Source organism: Mesoplodon bidens, assembly GCF_964165515.1.
Source record: "Mesoplodon bidens genome assembly, chromosome: 1".
Lineage (NCBI taxonomy): Eukaryota > Metazoa > Chordata > Mammalia > Artiodactyla > Ziphiidae > Mesoplodon > Mesoplodon bidens.
The window spans coordinates 179298757-179323495 of record NC_138176.1 but is presented as its reverse complement, the minus strand read 5'-3'; the positions used below and the strand labels follow the sequence as shown (position 1 = coordinate 179323495).

Below are 24739 nucleotides of genomic sequence, written 5' to 3'. Positions count from 1 at the left end.
CATTTAGAAATAATAAATCCCAACTAGCTTGGATTTAGGAAATAGTATTACGCACCCTCCTGGATTATACCAGCCAAGATTAGGTCAAGCTTTAACCATAATGGAATGGGAATGTAGTCTCAAAACTAGCCAGGTCCTTAGAATCTACATTCCTAAGAGACAAGTATTGTCTCATAGTTCAGTTTAAGCATCTATTTCACTTTGAGTTCAGTAAATATTATATGTTGAGATGATGTCATATCATAGTATAGCTAATTGCACAAGGTAACTCTGGGATAATGACTATTAAATTACTTTAAAATACATTGCTCTAATTGTTCAAGGACCTGACTGTACTTCCAATATACACTTTTACTCAGAAAGTAATGATTTGCCCATTTAAACAGATTGTTTGCAGGTAGTTTCATTCCAGAAACTACACATGCTATGTCTATCCTCCTCACATATCAAGGACAAATTTGAAAAAAAACTGAAAACGACTCAGTTCAAATCAGAACCCATTAAGGAAAAGGCTAAGGCAAAGGTACCAAAGTTCAGGCTATTGGAGTGTCAATGAATTTGTAAAGGTGCTTTAGAACCATGTAATTACATTTAAAAAAAGACATTTTTACTGTAAAATGTACTAAAAGCTACTATCTATCCTTCATAATAACTATGAATAACCATGTATTTGCAATAAGTTTCCTACTTTTCCTTTTGTCTTAGTCCTTGACATGTTATAAGAAAATTAATTTCAGAAGCTGGCTTTTTAAATGCTGGCAATTACAAAACTGTTGTAACCTTGAAGGAAGAGTTTATTAGGTGAAGTTTATTTATTCCAAGGTCTTTGAAGAATAATGATAAAGTACACTGCAGTTTAACCCACTTTGAGTGACTGCCAACCAAACAGCATTTCACTCATTTGTTGAAGAAGTAGAAAGTCCACTGGGAAACACTGAATTTTGCAACTTTCCAATCATATGATTAAATATACTTAAGAAAAGAAAAGACCTCTAACTTTAAAGCATGCCAGTTTTACAGTGGAAAATAGACATGACCTTTGCCTTGGAATATAATCCAACTACGTAAAGCTATTTTAAAGCAATAATAAATTTCTTGCTAACTAATAAGTGCCTCATCGCACATAAAAGAAGCCAACACTAGTGTGCATCTGGGATAAATGATGTTTTTAAGGAGAATTCTTAAATATCTAGATCAACTGTGAAAGTTATTGCAAAACAGTGTAGTAACCACATATAATTACATAGATGATTAAACTCCTTATTCTTCAGACTTTTTCTTACAGAAAAAGTAAACTTGGTCTAAAATGGAATTTTCCAGAGCCATCCAGTAGAGGAGAGATAGAGGGGTCAGGATAGATTGGGAACAGAGAAGGCCCTATGCAAAGCCCCAGGGTAAGTGCATGTGGCTGTGTTTGATGGCCAGGCCCCGAAGTCATGTTCTCCAGAGGGAGGCAGGGTCACTCGTGCTGTCCCACTAGAACTGAAACATCAGTACCCTTTTCCTTTGTTGGCTTGTTGGCTTTATTGAAACTTGTGATGTCTTTCCTTTTTACCCAGGTTTGGCCGTAAAATTTGAATCGCAGGGAAGAGGGGAAGTGATCTTTAACATATATTCTTATAACAGTGATAAATTCCAACATGGCCCATCTGAATATTCGCTGAGGGAAAACTGAAAGCCAATAACCATGTTTGCAGACATCACTGACTCAAAGGAATACAGCGTTTGGAGTGGTAGTGATAGCCCTTCTTCCTGGCTTTGGGCCATCACCAAAGCCGGACCATGACTTATTCTTCTACCAGTCTTCTTCCTGAATCCATTAGTTAACGCCTAGCCACCTAGCAATTGCTAATGAGAAGCACAGGCTCATTCCCTAATACCAAATATTCCATTATAACTACTGCTACACCACTGAATGTCAGTATTCTAATGACCTAACACTGAGGATACTCCTTTGAAAAAGAATATTCTCTGCATTCCACTGATTATATACATTTCTCAGGTCTGATCATTCTACCCTTGGGAGAGTCAGTGAAAATTCAAAGTTCTGACTTTCAGGAAAGGGAACAGCAGGGAAAAGATGTAAAAAAAGATGGTGGTAGAATTGGCTTCAAACTTCATGTAAATAAAGATTTCCCTTGTTTACAGTTTTACATGACTACTGTGCTTTGTGAGACTTCAATGGGGATATTTTTCCTACCACTGAAACCATTTTCCTTATTTTTTAAGACACACAGCTAACGTGAACTTCCTGAAGTAAGACTAAAACTGCAGGAATGCTGAGACTCAATGTATGATATTCTTGGTCAAAATCAAATCATTAGTCAACTGAAAAAAGTATAGAACATTAAAAGGGAGAGTACTAAAGAGGGTACTATTGTGTTCTATGGGGTGTAGGCTCAGAGTAGAAACTACACTGAGCTGGAGAAGTCTGGCAGGCTAGTTCTCTATGGAATAAAATAGTCCATTTAATTGGAGTTTTCACAAAAAGCAAATAATTCTCCATTTTATGTTAGCCAAAAGAATATTCATGCTGCATTTTCATATGTAAAATGAGTTCCTGCTAAGCACTAAACTTTTGTTAGTCTGGTAGGTTTGAGAGCTTTTCATGGGGGAAAAAAGCCCTATCAGGAATGGAAACTGGACATCATAAATGACAGTCAGAAGTTACTGCAAAAAACATTCAGAAGCAGAGTTACATTGCAGGAAGTAAAAATCACTGACAATTTGAATCATTTCTGGAGGCACAACCACCTCCAAACTTTCCAACAGAATTTAGGTAGAGCAGTAAACTAAGAATCAAGGTTCTATTTCTCTAGTCTTTCATTCTATAAGCACGTATTTCTCGATTGTGGACTGTGTGCCAGGTAGTTGTAGACACTAGGAATACAGTGGCGAACAAAACAACCAAAAATTCCCCCCCTCATGGAGCTTTAATTTTATTGGAAAGAGACAATAACAAGATATGTTAACATGCTAACTGCTGATAAGTGCCAAAGACAAATAGAATGGAGGATGAGGGATAAGGTTTGGGGAAAGTTTCTATTTTAGACAGGGCAGTCATTAAGAAGGTCATATTTGAAAAAAGACCTGAAGGAGGTGAGGAAATGATCCAGGGAGATGACTGTGAAGTACAGCAGGGAGAGCATTTCAAGTGCAAACCACATTTGAACAGCGAGTACAAAGGCTCTGACACAGGAGTATGACCAGGCCAGTGAGGCTGGAGCACAGCGAACCAGGGGGAGAGAAGTAAGAAATGAGGAGATGAGGTCAGAGATCATAGTGTATAGTACATGAGGGAGGCAAGGGAAGATTCAGGGAGATGGACTAATTAGGAAGCATCTGCAGTAATCTAGATGAGGAAGGATGGAGGCTTGGACCAGGGTTGTGGCAGCACTGAATGTGAGATATGGTGAGATTCTGAATATCTGAATAACGTTGAGGGTAAACTAAATAGGATGTGCCAGTGGATCAAGTAAGGGGTGTAGAGAAAGACAGGAGTCAAGGAAGACTCCAATCTTTCTGGATTGAGCAACTAAAAAAATGGAGTTGTTCATTGCGGTGGGAAACTCTGTAGGAGGAGATCTGCAGTGGGTAGATGAGAAGCTCAGTTTCTGATATGTTATTTAGAGATGCCTACTACCCAACCAAATATTTGTTTTCAATCAAACAAGGCAAGAAGTCTGGGCTAGAGAACTAAACACAGATGGCATCAGCATATTGATGAATTAGTTGGGAACATCAAACAAAGGTCCTCTCTTGGGCTTTATCAATGGTGTACTGGGTAACTTGGGTCTGTCATTGAGCTGTCCATCAGTCAGAAAGAGATGGATTATCACCGAACTCCAGCTTTGATCACGTAATATTTCTAAGAAAGTATTATATTCAGAACAGTAGATTCTAAGGCAATGAGTTCTCAACTAATCACACTCAGCAAATGTTACTGAGCACCTATTACGTACCAAGCGCTGCAAAGCACTGGGAATATAGTAATGAAAGACAGACATGGTGGTCTCTCCCTCTAGACAAATTAGTGTTAATGAGGGAGACAAAATGAAAACAATACTAGCACATATATGATTAACTAATTAATAGTAATTGTGGCAAATCCTATATAGGAGAAGTTACAGAAGGTAGACTATTTGTGAGTATGTTTCTTCCCGGACAACTTCCCCCAATACATGGTGTACTCCCACCGTACTTCCTCTCCAGCTGTACATACAGTCTCTCAGGGACCAATGACATCACCAAAATGACACATAGTTCCTAAGGAAATAGTCAGTTTTTAAAGATGGTAAAGTATTCATGACCATCTTAACCTTTAAGAATCTTAAATGAAAATACTATGTCCACCTCATTCAATGTTGAACTACCTATACAGTGAGCTGTGATCTCTTCACATTTCTGGGACCAGGGGTCACCTAAAATAAAGTGTAGTCTGCATTTGGCTGAAAGAGAAAACAGAATGCTACACCTGAATTCTACTCTATATAGGTACTCACACAGAATTTTAAGATGAAAGTAAGAATCAAAGGAACTCTTCTAGTCGCAGCTGACTACACAATTATACGCACAGGGATGGAACTTTAGAGCTATAAAATATGCATGATTTTAGAGAGGATGCAACCCAGTATGACTCTCATTTGATAGTACAGAAAACACAAGGTCAGGAAGACTACATGACTATATAACTTGCCCAAAGTTAAACTGCTAGTTAGCAGCAAAGCCAAGACTAAACCAAAATCTCCCCAACACTTAACTCATGCTGCACCAGTATAATTCTCACTCTGTTTTTTTCTGTTAGAAAGAAGGAAAAGAAAGAATGAAATGGAGATACTGGTACAAGTTTTCACTTTGAGAGCCTTCTTTTGGAGAATGTTTTATGAACTAAAAGTATACTTTATGAAGGACTTTTAATATCCAGGTTATTGGTGCTGAGAGGGGAATAAGAGATAATTACTATATCATGGAAAGTGGCCCCAAAAGAATAAAGAAGGCAGTCTCAGAGATGGAGGAGCAGAAATGAGTTATTGCCCACTTCTGTATTCCCAGTACCTAAAACAGTGCCTGATGTGTACTATGCATTCAGAACATATTTGTTGAATTTAACTGATCTGAATTAAATTACAGACTATAAAAGGCATATGTTAACATTATTTTTGTCTGTGAAAGTCAAATACATTGAATCCCCATACAATGATGACAATGAGAGACCAATAACTGCATTATATCAACGTCTTTATGGTACACAATTTTTATGTTATAGAAGATTTAGTGTGGCATATATAACTAAATATACATGTAGAAGGACAGAAAGAAAAGCTCTTATTGTGAGATTAATGAAACTTTAGATATTTGTGCAGTGCTTAACAATTTACAAAGCATTTCCATATATATACCTGTATGTATGTATATAAATATCCATGATATAATTTGATATCTAGTAGAACATTATATTTACATATTATATATCTTATATCACATACATATATATTATATGTAATAGACGTTATTATCCACTATTTATTGCTGATGAAATCAAAGTTCTGAGAAGCTGTTATGCAGCCGGCAGGTGACAAAAGTCTGAAATGGAACTCAGGTCTCTAACACTTCCAATTCAAGTGAACCTTCTACTCACTTCCACTGGATGTTTAAAAGATGACAGGTTTTCACTTGGAATAATGGCAAATTTGTGTGCAACAGTCATTGTCTTTGTAACCTCCCTCCTAACAGGGAATGGGTAATAAGTCAGACATGGTTTCACAAGATACCTTGGCATGTGGAGACTGTGAACACATATCGCTAGGCTATCATGTTTAGGTGTTAGAGTTTCTCTCTTTTAAATATTTTACTATTAAATAGCATACAAATGGAGATTTACTTCTAATTCCTTATAAAGGTTAAAATTATAACAATGCAGATCAATGACTTCAGCAGTGAAATAAAGGGTGTCCTGCATCCATGTCAATGTCAAAGAGTCGAAAAAGAATCCTTTTACTCCTTAACCTAGCCAACCTCACACTCATCAATCGTCTGGGCTCGAGAAAGGAGCTCACAGACAAGAATCCTGCCCTGCCCTTGTTTCCCCACGTCAGTCCTGCACAGTCAGCTCTGGCTCACCTCGCTGTCTCCTTCCACTCCATCTCCTGACCATCCACGGCCAGCAGCTCATCCAGTTCCGTGAAGAGCTGAGGGGGTGCTGGACTGTCATCCTCCTCGCCCAAGATGAATCGGATGCGTTCTGCGGCGGGAGAGACTGCAGAAGTGAAAATACTGTGGTTAAACATTGGCTGGACAACCCTGAGGAAAGTGTAACTCCGAGCTCTTCCTCCGTCCCCAAAGCTGATGGGCTTCCCTTCCACATTTTCAGTGGACATCTTCCTTGCTGAGCCTTCCTTGTCCGCAACCTAAAGATAAACAGGAATCCAAGGCCTTCTCTAGTCCTTTAGCTCTGAACTGTGTCTCAGCTCTCCACCACTCTCCAGAAGGACAGCGCTCCAGTTCTGTGTGGCGAGTGGCAAAGAACCTTTAGCCCTATGATGAGCTCAGGTCCAACCACATGACCTTCCCTCCTTCCCCACTGATGACCCATCCAAAAGTATAAGACAGAAACCAGCTTGAGCCAATCGCTTTTTCTACAACAGTGGGAGGGGGCAACAGAGCACCCCAATGCTGGGTTTCCCCCAGGCCCCCGCCTCCCAGCCACCCTCCCTCTGTCCAATGCCCAAAGCAGCCCACGCCCTCGCAGGTTCCTCACTGCCCATAACTGCCTAACTGCAAAGTTGATGAAGGAATATTTAACAAGATGGAGCCTCTTCTGTACATAATGGCAGTACCCAAAAATGTTTAGTCACACTTCAATGCACTTGAAAAACAAGCCCAAGTAAAATATTGTACACACGAGGGGAAAAAATTTCCAACACACTCAAGCACATAATTGAATGCCCTACTAGCTCCTTTTGACCCCATCTCCTAAAAATCATGTAATGAAAAATTAACTAGAATTTCCCCCAGGTTGCGGGCTATTTTCTCTTTCTTTAAAAAAAATGGAAAGCATTTGGAAACTGATGGTTATATTACAAAACTAAGGCCCACAGATACTCCTTATAATCCCTGGGTAAAACCAAGAATATACATGTGACTGCAGTCTGAGTACACAGATTTATTCATATGCAGAACTTTTTAGAAATATATGTACTCAACCTAAAAAAACAAAAAACTTCCTACCATCTGAAAACCACTATAATCAGGACAGAATAAAATTCCATAGATCAAAATATATTTACTACAAACAAAAGCATGAAAAATATTCAACCTACCTAGTAATCAAAACTAACTATTAAAATAAAATATATGTTTTACCTATAAAAATGGCAAAAACTTTAAAGAATGATCATCTCAATGTTGGCAAGGGTTTAGGACACGTGTACCAGCACCTTCCAATTTATGTCGCTGGTAGGAGCCTAAATGGGAACATCTCTCTGAAAAGGTATGGAAATGTTTTTAAAGTGTATCTATCCTGTGAGTCAGCAATTCTACCACTAGCAAGATGTTCATTCTAAATAAATAACAGTTGTTATCACAAAGTCTTAACTACAGAGGTGACCACTACAGCATAGTTTATAATTGAGAGAAACAGAAAAAGCTTAAATGTCCAAAAAGAAGGATTGGTTAAATAAACTATATTACAACCATTCAATCAAATACCACACAGTCATAAAACATGAAGATGAGATTATTGGTTTTTGACATATATATCATATAACATTACTTAAAAAAATAAAATTACAAAATCATATGCATAAAGCAATCCCATTTTGGTAAAGAAAAAATTACACATATATCCATAAAATAGTCTGGAAATGAGAGAGCCCTCATTTTGCATGGTTCTAATGAGTGTAAATTTCAGCTACCACAGTTTGGTTAAAGAACACTAGTCCCCCAACAACACAGCTCAAATTTCAGCTGGATAGTAAATTAACTGTGAGTAATTGCATAAAATACAATTACTGTATTTTATGTACTGTATTTTACGTATATGTACATAACATATATGCATCATGATCGTGACCAATCATAGTGCTCCTTTCGAAGTCTGCCAGTGATTGGTCACTACACATTTGTTATCCAGTTCATGCACAGGCAGCAAAGTGTGTAGCTGTGCTGCCTTCTTGTCTTCCAATGATAAATTCATATGATATGAATAATCAAAAGAGGGAGCTAGCCAACAAAGATGAAAGTACAGCACAGAAACAAAAAGTACTAACACTGGAAGTGAAATCTATGTCAAATACGAATGGAGTTACAGAAGACCTAGCTGATTATGGGAATGTAGATAATGCTGCCGTTCCCCATTTGAGAGACTCTAGATGTAGAGTCAGAGGAACTTAGTGAAGGTGAACTCATTAACATAAATAGTAAGGCAAGTGGTTGTAACAAAATGCTAACGATGTCCCAGAGGAAGTGATGCTGGCAAAAAAATTTCATGCTAAAGGAACCCTCAGAGACATTCCCTAACACAGAAAGCACAAACGATAAAATGTTGGAAGCTGATCCAGACTCAGAGAGGAGAATGACGATTGCTCTGGGCATAGAAAAGATGCTCACTCCATTTCATGAATTGTACTGTAGGAAAAAGGCAAACTACTTCCGATAAGATTTTACAAAGAAATCAACCACTTTAATCTCAATGTTTCTAATGTCTTAAAATAGCAAATACTAAATAAATAACTAGTTTTACTATTTTTTCCACTTCCCTATAACTTTATAGCCAACAGTAAGAGAGATTTTAATGGTTTGGCAAATTTTTTAAAGGTCAAAGAACAATAATAACTTTTCCCATTGATCATTAGGATCGTTTTGTATTATTTCAGCTTGCATAGTCATTTTTATGGTCCTGCACTACAGTGTAAAGCAAGGATTGCCTGTATACATACCTTTTAAATGTTATGCAGTTTGTTTCTAGGACTTCTATTTTCTTCCTTTCACTTTCCTATCAATTTTAAAACGTGCACAACTCATTCGTGTATTCATTCAGCAATATTTATTGAGTACTGTCTATGTTCTAAATGGGCTCTGCTTCAGGCTTTGAAGATAAAGCAAAGAACCATGACAAAAAGGTCCCTATTCTTACTGCGTTTACATGCTAGCAGGGAAAACAAACATTAACTAATTAATTAATTAGTTAAGTGAATAAATAAATTAGTACATAAACCAGTAAGCAAGAAAAATATCTGCAAACTGTTTTGTGCTCGCAGAACATTAAAATAAGGTAACTGAATACATATTAATATAAGATACAGTATGTTTTACTTTTGTAATTAGAAAAAAACAGCTTTGAAATTTCTTACATCTCTGGGAGAAAAAAATCTAAAGTTCCAGGACTTTTGTGTAAAAACATTTGCAATGCCTTTCCAATCAAGAAATGGGATGTGTAACTATTTTAGAGGATCACAGAGGGCATGAAAGAAATGATATGAGGGTAAGAAATGACTGGCAGAATTTAGAATCTGGACACTACTCCTAACAAGTAAAGTGTTCACACTACTAGAAATGTAGTTATTCAGCAGAGTGGTTCTGAAACTGACAGTCACAAATTTAACTGACTTTTCATCAACATTCAACATCAAAGATCCCTGAGATAGAATTAGCTTTTAGAAGAGAAAAGTCTACATTTAGAGAACCAACTTTTTGTCCCTTTCTAAAAGATATGATGTGGGTTTGTCCCCATCTCTAACAGAGAAGAATAAATGTCTCTCCTGCTTAAAGAACAAATTCTCTTGTACAGACACCACACACATCTTTGCTGAGCTCTAATCCACAGAGCATTACTCTGTGGTCTGGTGCTCTCAAGTTAGGGAAACAACTCACTGCTTATCAGACAGCAAGCAACTCAGCTGTGACTTCTGTAAAGTCGAATGGAAGAAGGATGTAACGTTGTTACCTCCAGGTCTTCCTCTCCAGGTACCATATCTAAGCACCTTTCATCAGTTGTCTTATTTATTAAATACAGCCTCCGAGCAACCAATATAACAATCCCTTTGGGATAAAATTCCAAAATTGTGTATCAAAAATGAGCTTGCTACTCTTGTTTCTTTCCTCAGCTGCTCCTCTAATCAGAAGGAAGCTTCCCCAGGAATCAGAAATAAGAGGTCACAGCAATTGTACTGTCAATATCAACATGTGGGAGGGGCATCCTCTATGGCCAGCAAATGCCCTCCCCAATTTCTAACACCATTCTTAACACAAAGATATGCAGAGTGAGAGTCTACCCAATGAAGTACATCAGGAATTCGTTTTTTCCCCATAACTTTTGATCAGATAAAGAAATGAGCTAAATACAAGACACAGTATTGCATTGAGACTCTGGAGCCAAACTGTCTGGGTTTGAATCCAAACTGTGCTGCTTATTTGCTGTGTGATCTGAGAAAAGCTAGTTAACCTCTCTGTGTCTCAAGTTCCCCACCTGAAAAATGGGATGATGATGATCACCATAGTAGCTAAAATACAAGGTTTAAATTCGTTTAAAAATTGTTGACCCTTACTAGCAAAACCTGCCTAGCTTCTAAGAAAGAAAGCTCTCACAGATATTAGCCTTGACAACCCTTATATGTTGAAAATATATAAGGTAAGAAAGAAAATAGCCAAAAGTTCTGCATGTTTTACTTCAGTGAATTAAGTGGCTTCAGTAATGAGAACACAAAGGTGTGTGTTTTAGGAAACAGCCAATGAAAGAACAAGGGGAAATAATGAAACCCCTTCCGCCTCACTTTAATACTGGGGGGGGGCAGGTGGGGGGCAAAAACATCAGAAAATCAACTTGCTTTACAGATGAATAGATTATGATTCTAAGTAATACCTAATCTAGTTTCATCATAAAAGAGAACCTGGAGAAAAAAATGAGACAGGGTGACAGAGAGGAAAGAAAGGAGAGAGAGAAACTCTCAAATTCATCCAATCACCTTTGTCAGAACAGAAGGAGGCCCCTAGATCAAAGTGAAGTTAATGTCTCTAATCTGCCTTGATGTTTTTCTTTTTTTATTCTGCCCTCTGGTTAAAATGTGTTTTGGCTTTTTTGAGTAGCTCTAGAATTTCCTGGAGGGTCCTATATCAACATGGTTTCTCTGACCCAGGTCCACCTGTTGGAAGACCACATGATGGTCTGCAGGGCTTGGGGACACCCAGTGCTCCCAAACCCCCATTGCCAACAAGAAGAAAGCAAATGTAGGGCAGGGATGCTGTCCACACTTACTGCTGCCACCAGCTACTGCAGCAGACATCACTTCCACACCCACACTCTATCTCCTGTGGAGCTTGAACTTGGCCTGTGCGTTTGCCTTTCATATAACTCTGGCCTCCATCTGTGCATTCAACCTTTCTCCCACAGCAACCCAGAAGTGTCTTGTGACAAAACATACCTGCTCATTTTCAGATCTGTTCCTTTTTCCTGTCTAGAATATTCTTTTCTTTCCTCTCTAACTCTGATTCAATTTCTAAGGCCCAGATGGAGAGTCTATCTTTTCCCATAACCTCTACTAACCATTCCCAGAGACATGAATCTCTCCTTTATTCAAACCATAACAACACTTTATGTCTGAATCACTCATTTAGGCACTAACAAATATACAGCTTGCTCATTAGTCCCTAAACTTTTGTAGATGCACCTTCTCTCTCCAGCTAGGTCACCAAGGCCCTGGAAGACAGGGTCTGTATTTTATGCACCCTCCTTAAAGACCAACACAGTAGTGTGCACCTAACAGTCACTTTGAGTATTAATGAATTAGACATGACTAAATAAAACTTGGACATTTTCAAATACACAAACACACAACCGCTTGCAAAAAGCAGCTTACATTAAGAACTCTGAAATGGAAAATAAGTTTGGAAAACTGTCCTTATTCTACTCTTCCCCTTAATCCATCTTTGCATGAGCTGCACCAAAATATAGTCACCATTCCCTGTACAGAAAGTCACAAATAAAAGAATGAATATTTCCGGTGAGCTATTTTCCTCTGCTAGATGCAATCTCCTCCTACCCTGAGGGACCACAACATTTAATGTGCACATCTATTAAGACATTTAATATCCACTGCTTGGTGTGTTATTCATTGCTGTACTTTGTCTTTGCAGCTTTTCATGCCTTACCTAAACTGCTCTTGGCACCTATCTTGGACACAGTGAAGTTATACAAAAGTGAATGGATGGAAAAATGAGTAAAAGAATGAATGAAACAATGAATAATACATATTCTGCCCCAGTTCCTCACAAGCTATCGTTCTATGCTTCTATCCTCTGCCTCTTTTTAAGCGCAACTAGGAAAATGACATGATGTAACAAAATGAAAACCCTGGAGGCTTAGCAATATTTGAAGTATAGTTCCTACACTCTCATTTGATAACTTAATTAATATTTATTAGTTTTTAGTGCACGCAATACACTATGGTATTTATTGAAATGACACAAAATGTTTTTTAAGATAAGATCTCTGTCCTCAAGGAACTTAAAGCTGGAAGATAACACATAATAATGGGGGAAAAATGCTATCAATAAAAATGTAACACTCAATAACTAACATTTTTGAATTGTTACACTCTACTAGGCACTGTGTTTAGTACTTTCCATTTACATCATTTATTTTACACAAGACTGTGAAATATCCTCTACTATTATTCTCCTGTATTACTCTCACATTACAGATAGGGAAACTGAGTATTAAGGGGCTAAGAGACTTCCCCAAGATCACACAACTAGTTAGTGATATGACCTCAAACCCACTTGGTGTTACTTCCAAGCCCATTTCTTGGCCACCACACTCTAATGGATGATCTCACTTTTCAAAATGGTCAGATTTCCATATGAACAGTACAGACAGTAAATGTACTGGATTTCAGAAGAGGCAGAAATCATAATGGCATATGAAATAGTCCTAAAGTAAATTAATTTAACATTTGGTTCATTATCCACTGAACGGTAATTTCCGAACATGCCCTTTTATTTTTGGTCTGCGAAGCATCCCACTGTGGTCACCCTGCAGGCTACCCAAGAAAAAAAATTTTAATAGAAATAATGATCATAACGAACATTCATACTGTGCATGACAAGCTTACATGCAAATTCCCTTCTGTGGGTTAAGTGAGGACTTCTGGATTTTGTATTTTCTCCTTGTCAAAGTCCACCATCTGGTAAAGTCTTAGATCTCAAACCAAAGTATAAAAAGAAATAACTATTTGTTTCTTTAAGTTATTAATGTGCTATCACCAACTGGTTTACATAGTTATCATTTTAAGTATTCATTTCTTTTCTTCATTCTGAGATAAAAGTTTGTAGGTAGATACCATGTTGTTAAAACTTCCACAATTTATCTGATTTTTAGGCCATCGTAGTACTCTAAAAATGCACTTAAATGTATATATAAAATCCTCAAACTTCTTTTCCCATTCATAACTATAAGAAATGATAACTAGCTAAATGAATAAATCTCCATATACATATAAATCTTTAACATACATACACACATTTTAGTGGCATCTATTACTCCTGCCCACCTAGCAACCCTAACCTCTTTTTCTGATAACAGCACCCCATTTTTCTTTGGAGAACTATCTTTATCCTTGTAAGTCCACTGAGGCTGAATTACCCTCTCTGTGACACAGGCCTGGACAATGAGAATATCACAATTCTTGGCCACAGCAATTAATTTTCGAGTGGACACTTCATCTAATCCAGGCCAATCAAAATGAAAAATCATCAGCTTTTCGTTGGAACTTCCAGGAAGTAAATTTTCACTTTATGCTAAGGTGATAAGATGGTAATAAAATCTTTGAGCGCAGTTGGTCACCTTGCAACCCTAAGGGAAAAGCCTGCCTGGGAATAAGAAACTCAGAACCAAGACAGAAACAGGCTCCTGATGCCATCATTTAAGCACCTAGGTCCAGCCATGCCTGAAGTCAGTAACTTTTCAATGATATGTAAGGATTCCTTTCTAGCTAAAAGTAATGAGGCAATTTTTTTGGTCACTTACAACCAAAGATTTATGATATAGACATCTATGATTCCATTTGAATGGGTTAGGGTAGAACTAACTTATATTAGCCATCCACATATCAGCATCTTCAAAATAATTGCATTGAAGAACCTGTTTTTATAGAATCCAACTTTTAGTGGAGTAATCTGTACGAGTTCACCTAGAGTTTCTCCATGCCCTAATCTACCTCTACTTCAACATATCCAGAAAATGACTGCTGATTTACATGCTGGCAGGCTCTAGACAGGTAAATTAGATGGTTACTTTTTCTGTTTCAAGTTAGCTAAGAAATTGAAACAGCCAAATAGCATTCATTTAGATGGATAATTTTTTTAAATACTTAGGTATCCATGTATTAATAAGCTCCCACACATGAAAAGCTGTCAATTATCACAATTAGCCTTAATATGCCATGACATTATTATGCCATAAAGAGTCAACAGCACAAGAGCCTAGATTTCAGAATACTACCAAGCAATCTTTCTTAGGGGCAGAGTAAGCTCAATTTCAGCCAACAAGAGGTGATAAAAACTGGAGTTCGCTGAGATATTTTTGGAAAATACCTGTGTCTTAGGCTTTCATCTTCAAAATGTTGAAACAGAAAATTTACCTACAGTTTACATTACAAAAGTGTTATCAGGACTCAAGTCATATTTACAAGATATTCAGAATTCTTTAGAACAAAAAGGTGGTAGCCCTTACATTCCTCAATTTATTCTTTCTCCTTCATAATTTCTGCTAACACAGTAGGTTGGAAAAATTAAAACTAGGCTTTTCAGTGGTGTTAATACATGTACTTAAAATGCTGCTAAGCTATTCACAAAGAAGTACTCCCAGTGATGGTCTACCAGTGAAATAAATTTTATCTATGAAACTTCAGGGCACACCATATTGAACCATTGGCTCAAAGCCTTTTGGGTCTGCTGATGCTTTTTATTAATCATTCCAATTATATTAATTATATTATTAATATTATTCCAATATTTCAAGAATCTCTATCAGAAAGACTTAAAATTCTAATCAGTCATTTTGGGTTTTAGCAGCCTCAGTAGGGACCTAAACTAAGTAACTATTACAGACGGAATTGTGTCCCTGGCAAAATTCATGTTGAAACTCTAAGCCCTAATGTGATGATATTTAGAATGGAGCCTTTGGGAAATAACTGCGTATAGATGAGGTTATGAGAGTGGGCCCTTCATAATGTGATTAGTGCCCTTATAAGAAGAGACACCAGAGAGCTTGCTTCCTCTTTCTCTCCACCATGTGAGGACACAGGGAGAAGGCTGCCATGGAACTGGGCCCTGACCAGGGAACCTAATCAAATGGTACTTTGATCTTGACTTCTCAGCCTCCATAACTGTGACAGATAATTTCCTATTGTTTAAGCTATATAGTCTATGATATTTTGTTACAGCAGCCTGAGCTAATACAGTAACTAAGCTAACTAATTAATGGTGAAACTAAACATTTTGACTTTTTTTTCTGGATTTTTCTCATCACCATATCATTTTCCCTACTTCATTTAATCCAAGTTTGCATGATATTCATGAGCCCTTGGCGGGGGACAGGCTCATAAAACAGTAATAACCCAAATTTCACTGACACTGTTCTAGTTGCATATCATGCAACTGCACCCCACTGATAAATCTACCTCCCAAGTATTTTCTGGGTCCCCAAGGGATGTTTCACACTTATCCTTTTGGCTCCAGCCCCACTGTTGCTGCCCTCTGTCTGCAAAATCACCTGCAAAGGGTACCACATTTTAGACACTGTCACTAGGGCCCAGCATGGCAATGTCATTACCCTGCCAAGGAAGTCAGCTTCCAAAGTTCCCAAGGAGGCAATATCCAAGGTGCCAAAGCAACACAGTAGTAAAAAAAAAAAAAAGCAGGTGACCAAGAAGTCTGGTGGAATATCATAACAGATAATGTGGATTTTGATGAGTCAGTACATTGTTCAGAGTGTTGTTTGGCCCCTGCTTGAGTCTTAAGTTATGTCTTTTGACATCTACCACATGCCAGAGAATTTACAGAAGAAAAATGATTCAAGTAAGGAAGAGAAATTCCTACAACCATGTCTATTTACTCGAATTTAACCACCAGGGTGTATCTGCCTTGTTACAAGGTACCTAACACCTTACATATCTGGATAAGCATTAACTTTTGGTTCTTATTTTTAACTCCCTTCTGGTCGTTTGTTCAGATCAAATTCCTTTCCCCAAAGAACCAGCTTTATCCTGACCTTTCCTTCAGTGAATCAATAAATTCTGTTTTGTTTATTCCAGTTATAATTGGGTTTCTTACAATTGAAACCAAAGGCTGATTTATATAATATATATAGAAAAAAAACAGAACCAAATGTTAACAATTACTATCCCTAAATGATGGAATTATTGATTATTCTTGTTTTCCTCATTTTGCTTATGTGTAATTTTGAAATTTTCTAAAATTAACATTAATGTCATTACTATAAGGAAAACAAACCTATTAAGGTATTTTTAATTGCTAACTTGAGGACAGTCATGCCAAATTAGTGCCAGACACTTCCCTACCGTACTTGAAACTACAGAATCTCAATTATCTTTCTCAACAAATGTCCAAAACAAGCATAACCCTCATGCATTTGCCTTCACAGCTGTCTAGGGATTCAAACAGCCAGTTCTGAACCATGTAACAGGACTGGCCATGGTTCTGAAAGCTAGCAGACAGAGCAGGCACACAGGTCTAAAAATAACTCCATGGGCACAGAACAATGGAGACAGGGTGAGGGGCTTTCCATGAAAGTGGCATGGAAAAGTAAGATGCTTTCTATGAAGAGGAACTCACCCTTTAATTAAGATGGTAAAAAATATGGCCACCAGCAGGCTCTTCCTAAAAGACTGAAAAGTTCCTAATGCATGTTACAGTTCCCGTTTCCATTTTCTTTTAATTTCTCACTCCCTACTTCACTTCTCTTTGCTCTGCCAGAGCTGTCCATGATAAGGATTATATGATGAATCACTCTGCTTAAGAGTGAATACATCAGCATTTTCTCCAGGCTCAACTCAGAACAATTATCAGCACAATTTATACCCTAAGGTTTCCAAAGTCAGACTCAATTCTCATCAACATTAGGAAGTCTTCCCGATTCCCAAAATAAACTCTACAGACTTGCTGGAGTGCAACCCTTTTCTATACAAAGTAGCTAAATTTACTGCTCCAATATTAGTGTCACAACCACCATGCTAATGCTGCCATTAGATGCCCCCACGTACAAAAGAAGGCATCCTCCTTTCTGTAGACTGTCTTTCAAAATGCCTAGGGGTATAAAAACACCAAGCCTTAGAGAATCTTTAGGACTCCTGAGTTCATCCCCACATGGCCAAAATATTCTACCCATCTTTCCTGGATAACAATATTGAGAAATGTGATTCAAAACATAATCCCGTTAAAAAGGGAGAGTGGGGAAGGAGACATCAAGGAAACATTACATAGGTGCTGATTTTTTCTAAAGAAAAAAAAAGTCACATTCCCCACAGATATATCACTGCTCTAAAGATTTTGATAGAACTCTGAACGTAATACAGAAATGTCAGCAAGATTCTACAGTAAGCTTTTCCGCCTTAAGTCTGCTCTGAGTTGAAGATCCAAAATTAGTGGCAGTGATCCCCCACTTCTCTGAAGCTTAATTACATTCTCGGCAAAGAAAAATATATATAGCAGGTCCTCCAACACTACCAATTTGACATTAATAGTTTCACTGTTCTCAGACAACACGATGCTTCATTTGCCTTGTTTTATCTACCCAGAACGCTCTGCATTATTGAAACCAACCAGCAACATATGTCCCCTGACCAGCAAAGACCTCAAAACCAGGCCAGAATCTTAAAGACCACTTGTAAAGCCTGAGAAATGGCACGTGGATAACAAGAGTCTAATTAATATAAACAGTAAGTTTTCATGCTGTTTCATTAAGTACCTTCCCAAATTATCAAGAGCACTTAAAAAATGCTAAATCCATTTTCAGTAACAAATTAAATGAAATCAGCTAAGTTTTTAGAACCATATCTTAGAAGAGAGGAGCGTCATTTGTTACAGAAATAGACTTCCTTCTAGCTTATCCATACAGCTAAACCACACAAAGCTGATAGAAAACATAGATCAGACTGTGCATGTGGGCTGGTTAGGGACTTTGATTTCCCATTAAAGTCTGCTATGAACAATCTATGTGTTTCACAGAGTATTATCAACAAACGTAAGGAAGTCACCCTTTTCCATACAATATGTTTTCACTATAAACTTTCCATGCAACATTTCTTTATCCCTTATATAAAAGCATATTTATAAGACTTCAAGTCATCTGGAGATAACCTCAGTTCATTAGAGGGAAGTAAATGAGCACCACTTCAAAAGTCATTATTAACAGCTTCCTGTTCAGAAAGAACAGGCAGAGAAAGTGTTTAGTCACTTCTAAGGTTTGTGGTGATGAGTAAGGCATGGCTATTCCTTAATTGGCTGCAGAATTTCCAATTAATTAAATACCAATCACAAAATTTAGAGTTCCTTTTGCCTTCTCAGATGGTCACCTTTTCTTTAGATCCATCACAGGTCAGTTTAAGCTGGTTTAGAAATACTTTTGTCAAAATCTGTCTTTCCTAGAACTATGTTCATAAAATGCTTTAGTAACTTTATAAAGTAGAGATTACGCATTCACCAGAAAATTGTCCAAATCCCTCTGTCACCTTCCTTATGTGGAGGGGCAGGAAAGAGCCATGAGCAAAGTGGGATATCTGGGATTCAGATATAGAGGGATATATAAAGAATGAGACAGGGAACTCCTAATAAGACAATAGAAGGTGCTCTGGGTATGAAAAATGAGACAAACCAAAATCTCTAAGAGGAAGCCAAGATCAAATGCCAAAGCCAGCAAATATAAGTAGCAAACCTAAAGGAACCAGAAGGAAGAATCAAGATCAAGTTACCAAGTTAAGAGTGAAAAGCTAGGGTAAACTGAGATAAAAGCAACCCAATGTGGATATGTAGATGAGTCAGTAGGTCAAGGCAAATATTAAATATAAATACTCAAGTTGTTTAATAATGTGAAAATGAACTAAAGAAGTATTACTGTTTTGGGGGCTATGATGGGGGGGTTGTTCTCAATACATTTTAAGGAGGACTTACGTAAGATACTTAAAGACCCTCCAAACCTTGCAGATATGTTGGCAAATTCCCCCCACATGATCAATTAAGTGTTCACAGGAGCTCGTTCTCACTTCAGGGGAAACAGGTCTTTCTGACTTAGGAAGCATTCACTGTGCGGATGGAGTTCTGCACATGCCCTCCTGTCTAGTGATAGCCAGGGAATTTACTTCTCAGGACAACACAACCCTGAGTAAACAGTAATCATGGGTGGAGTGATGGAATCAGAATTGTAAGTCCTAGATCCTGTGCTCAGCCCCAACCCCAAATGAGCAAATCCCCCTTCACCCTCTGGCTCAGGTTCCCCATCTAGTTGACATATAATAACAACAGGAAAAAGGAAGACATTACAAGACACATCCATGGATGATGAAATTGAATTTTACTCTTCTGCCTTACAAAATCTATTCAGGAATACAAGACAGTGCTATTAGATTCAACGATCTACTAACGGGCTATTCATTCTGTCATTTTTGATCTCATCTTTCATTTGAGAAACAATACCTATCAACAAATTTTCAAATGCAAAGATTAAAAAAACTGAATTTGGCATTCTTGGAGGGAAAAACTAGTAATCCTTAGCAACATTCTCACCCTTTATGTACCCTGCTTTTCAGTCAAAGATGTGTAGTGAGCAGTAACTAAGAGTATTTAAAAACCAGCGATAAAGGAGTTATAAAATGAATGAAGATATTTACTCTTCCTTTTTCAATGAATTTATCATCAATTGTGGCAACAAAAATAAACCTCAGTGAAAATGACCTAAAGAGGTAAAGGCACATAACTAACTCCAGAGACCTAAGTGAGCAGGAAATATTTAAGCTAATTTTTAAAACTGAGACTGGAAGAAGAATAAAGCATGTGAATAAGGATGAGGGATTTCAAACACAGAAAGGGAAAGGCATGCATGATGGTTCACAGATTAACAAAAATACACAGTAAAAGGAAGTAAGCTATGCACAAGGGTGAATTACTGAAATGAATGTGGAAATTCTATATAGAACACATGTTTTGATGCACAGGTCCTACTCACAACCAGCTACTTTTTCTCTTCAAGTAGTGTCTGTCTTCAAAGCACACACATATCAGCAACCCAAAAGATAATAAATATTAGACAACATTGGTTATTTCTGAGCTGTACCCAAAACACATACACATGAAGATTATTATACCCTTAGGTATACCCACTCAGTCTCTACTCTTGCCTAATAGAGATTTTAGGAAGTGTGATTCTCTACTACAGTAGAACAAAACTCATGTTTTGTTACCATGTTCCTTTAAAAAGTCTTACTTTTTCGAAACAAGAGCCCAAACATTTTTACAGATTCCATTGTTGGTTTACATAAAAATAAATTACAGTTATTAAATACATTCTGAATTTTTGCCTTATATACTCAAAGAAAAACTGGCCAATGCCCAGTTCTTACAATGTTATATTCATCTAATCCTACTTTAAACCACACCCCAAAATGCCATCTAATAGTTACTTGTGATCTCAGCTAAATAAATCCCCTAAACAGCATTCTGAAAGTCAGTTTCTAATCATTTTTCCTGGCTACTGATATAAAATAGACCTAAATATTAATATTTTATTATTTGGACATGAAATTGGTGGCTACTAAATTTTCTCCTACAGAGTAATTCATCTGAGTCATATGAATGGCTATGTCCAAGAATTCACTTCAGAAACATCAACTGCAACTAAAATTTTTTCTGAAATGTTTGTATGGTATGTCCTGCCATGAATGACAGTTGGTTCATTTGCCTATGAAATTAGTATGCTCTGAGTCCAAAAAAAATTTACTCTTTCACATGCTGAAATCAAGCTCACTTCAGAAATGAGTTTCTCTTCTCTCTTGAATCTACTACTATTTTAAGTGATCAAAGACTTTGAGAACAATAACTTGGCTTACAATTCATTTGGGATAAAATCGCATGTAAGCAAACTGGGCTACACACCCACTGCAGTCTTTTCTTCCAAAATTTATACTTGTATTTTCCAGAATCACAAGATTTCGTTCTTCCTCTGTCAACTGATCACCACTTGCAAGCCTCTTCAAAAGACAGTTACTAATATGGGGTTTCTGAAGAGTCTTCAGCTTGCTTTCTATTTTTTCCAGCCAAGCAGTATAAACTGTAATATTTGCATTAGTTAGGGCACCTGATTAGAAATATTACTTAATAAGAACATCCATCAGTAAATAGCACAAACTAGGACGATATTATCTCTTTTAAGAACACTCCTATAACCTAAGTATTATTATCTCTATATTCATAAATGAAACATGTTCAAGGAGGTTACATACATTACTCAGATCACAAATCTAGTAATGGAGGAATCTAAGCTTTAGAATGCAGTTATGTGGATTTGGCTGACTATAAAGTCTGTACTTATTTTATTATAGTGTGTTTCCCCCTTCATTTCCATTTCTACTGTATTTCTTAACACAGGGTACCCCTTCAAGAGGCCATGAACCATATCTCAAAAACATATCTGGCCACTGACTGAACTTTTTGAAAGTGAGTCATGTTAAAATCTTGATAATAACAATGTTTATTTTTCTCTTTTTAAGTAACCAAGCACTATATATTACCAAATGCCTTCCAATGAGTGCTAAACTTTTGTCACACTAAGCTTGGGATTGAGCCATTATTCCTTTACTTTTCAACAAGCCATCCATTCTATTGCTTTTAATTTATTTTCCTCTGATTATAAATGACTTTAAGAGCTGTCTAAATTCATTCCAGAGCTCAAACAACATAGCCTATAAACTTGTCAGTTTTAACTTTGGAGGTTACAGATCTGTTTGAGAGTCAGATGAAATGTGTACAAACACATACAAGCAGAGTTTTGTAAAAAATGAATGCAGTTGCTTTGAAAAATAATTTTCTTCAAACTCATCAAACAACTTTCAAAAAATATAAAGAAGACATTCATGCCAGGGAATAAACTAACCTCCTAGGGTTGCATGTGCCTAACTTCCAGTGATGGGTGTACACTGGAAAAAAAGAATAAAATTAACTAACAGCACAGACACACACACTCATAAAATCTTAGAGGATTAAAAAAAAAAAAACAGTATCCTATAAAAATTAGCGAGGGACCATTACAATCTTTAAGACTAACTGTCAGGGGTCAATTAGTGCTTATAATAATTCAGTACATTAACTGAAAAAGTACCTTTCCATTTTACAGCTCTGTCTAGAGAACTTTAAAAACACATGTGATCTGTGTTTTAAAGTGGCTTGTACCGGGCTTCCCTGGTGGCGCAGTGGTTGAGAGTCTGCCTGCTGATGCAGGGGACAAGGGTTCGTGCCCCGGTCCGGGAAGATCCCACATGCCGTGGAGTGGCTGAGCCCGTGAGCCATGGCCGCTGAGCCTGCACGTCCGGAGCCTGTGCTCCGCAACGGGAGAGGCCACAGCAGCGAGAGGCCTGCGTATCGCGAAAAAAAAAAAAAAAAAAAAAAGGCCTGTACCACCATGGTGACCAGCTGATCACTCTGCTTTATGGACTCATTTCCCTAATCTCCACTACGGTGAAATATGTCAGACAGATGTTTCAAGGCGCATCTCTTACCAACATATTCAGGTCCAATTAAAAACATCTGCAGATCTACATTACAAATGCTTTCAAATAGAATTATTCGCTAAGGTCCAGAAATGTTAGAGGGAGGATTTTCTTCTCTACTTCAAGTGCAGCAACTCTGTTTCAAAAGTCAGGCTGCTGGAGAATTAATTGAAGCCCAGTGGATGACATTCTGTCAGAACAATCTGCAAACGTTTACTTTGCTGCCACAGTACAGCTGAAACCAGTTCCTACTGCGATACTGACACTGCTATAATGTTGATTCATTCTTTTGTCTTCAAAAATTAATAACCGAAACTTTTGTTTTTTAAATGGTTTGCAATTGCCAACAATATGCTACCTCCAACTGGCTCTAAATAAGGCAGTTCATGATTTAACTTGTTCTCAAAAGCAGGAAGGCATCTCTCTCTGAAACTCTAGGTCCTAACTGGTTTCTCGTGCAACAAAGTGAACCTAAAGATCCTACTGCTGTCCTTTATGCCCAAGAAGTGGTGAGAGAGAACTTCAGAGCCATCAGCAAAGAAGTCAAAAAAGACTTTAAAATGTGCACTTTAAGTTGAAAATTTCTATGTTATGGTCATTAAATCGTCCATGTTACAAACCAATCCTTTCATCTAATGTGTGTGTTCTTCAAAACTTTAATCAGAGGGGATAACTGAAGTAGCCACCCAGCCTCAATGTATCTCCGTAAATCTCTATGCTCTGTCTTTAAATTTTAAAGAGTCTCATGAATTTTGCACTTAAAATTAATGAATTTATGTTTATTTTATTATAAAAATATTTCTTTCCAAATATCCAAGTAAAAGTAATGCCTTCAGGTAAATATATATTTATACTGTGTTCCGTACCACTGTATCTCAGGAGCAGCTGGAGCCCAGTCTGAGAAGGAAGTTTTCTCTGTGTCCATTAAAGAAGGTCTAAGTCAATGTCAGCACATGGCTTTGCAATGGCTCGACACCCATCCAGGTGACTATGACCAACTCTCAACCATTCTTTTCAGTTCCTCGTCATAACCAAACTGACTATGATAAAGTAATATAATGACTATTCGAAATCTCTTGTCTATTTTTGTTTTCCCAGGAAACGCAACTCAAGTCCAAGTCCTTATACACCTCAAAACACTTACTTGCCTTCTCAACCTTGATGAGGTGTGATTTTGGACAGGTCAGCTCTGCCTAAATCTATGGTATTTGCATGAGTTTTAGGTTTGATGCTGTTGGACATAGACGAGGGAGAAAAACAAAGAATTCCATGGGAAAGGGAGGAACCTAGAAAGTCAGCCAAATTTCCAGTCTCTCAAGATTCAGATAGTCATTGTTTGGCTTGATAATTTTATAAATTCCAAGAAAATCAAACATACTATTATTTAATATGTTTGGCTTATTCAATCTCCCTTCAACAGCATGGATAACTAACAGTTGACCATGAATGTGCAAAGTAGCTGTAGTCTATGATCCTATCAGGCAGGCTATTGATTCATTCACATTCGTACGTTTCTATATACTCATATGTATACTATATACATGTAATGAGTATACTCATCTATATACACTATAGTACTCTGAGTGGGCTCACATCCCATAAGGGGGAAAAACCCACATGTAAACAGATAATTACAGTAATTGTGTTAAGAGCTTTTGATTTATTCATTCATCCAACTGACACATTAAACACCTACTGTGTATTGAGCCCCACCCAAGTAGGCACTATGCTAGGCGCTCTAACAGAATAATGTCGTTTGTTTTCCTTAAAGCATTTTGGAAGCCTACAGTTCAGTGTAGCTAGAGCACAGAGCATGAAAATGTGGTAAGAGAAGAAAGAGGAGAGTATAAAGATAGTATGAGATAAGTTGTGAATGGCCCTACATACTTTGATAAGGCATTTAGACTTTATCCTCTAGTACCAATAGGGAAGTATTGAGGGCCTAAAGCAGGGAGTGGTAAAACCAGCTG

At 37.4% G+C, this 24739-nt stretch overlaps 1 protein-coding gene across 1 annotated transcript in view; it reads right to left on the bottom strand.

Moving 5' to 3' along the window:
* The window catches only part of SLC4A4 (solute carrier family 4 member 4), a 349538-nt gene that overhangs the window by 206873 nt on the left and 117926 nt on the right, over positions 1-24739 (bottom strand). Inside the window, exon 4 of the mRNA XM_081248819.1 lies at positions 6121-6256. Coding sequence (XP_081104945.1) covers positions 6121-6256 — 136 coding nt within the window. The remainder of the gene's footprint in view (positions 1-6120; positions 6257-24739) is intronic.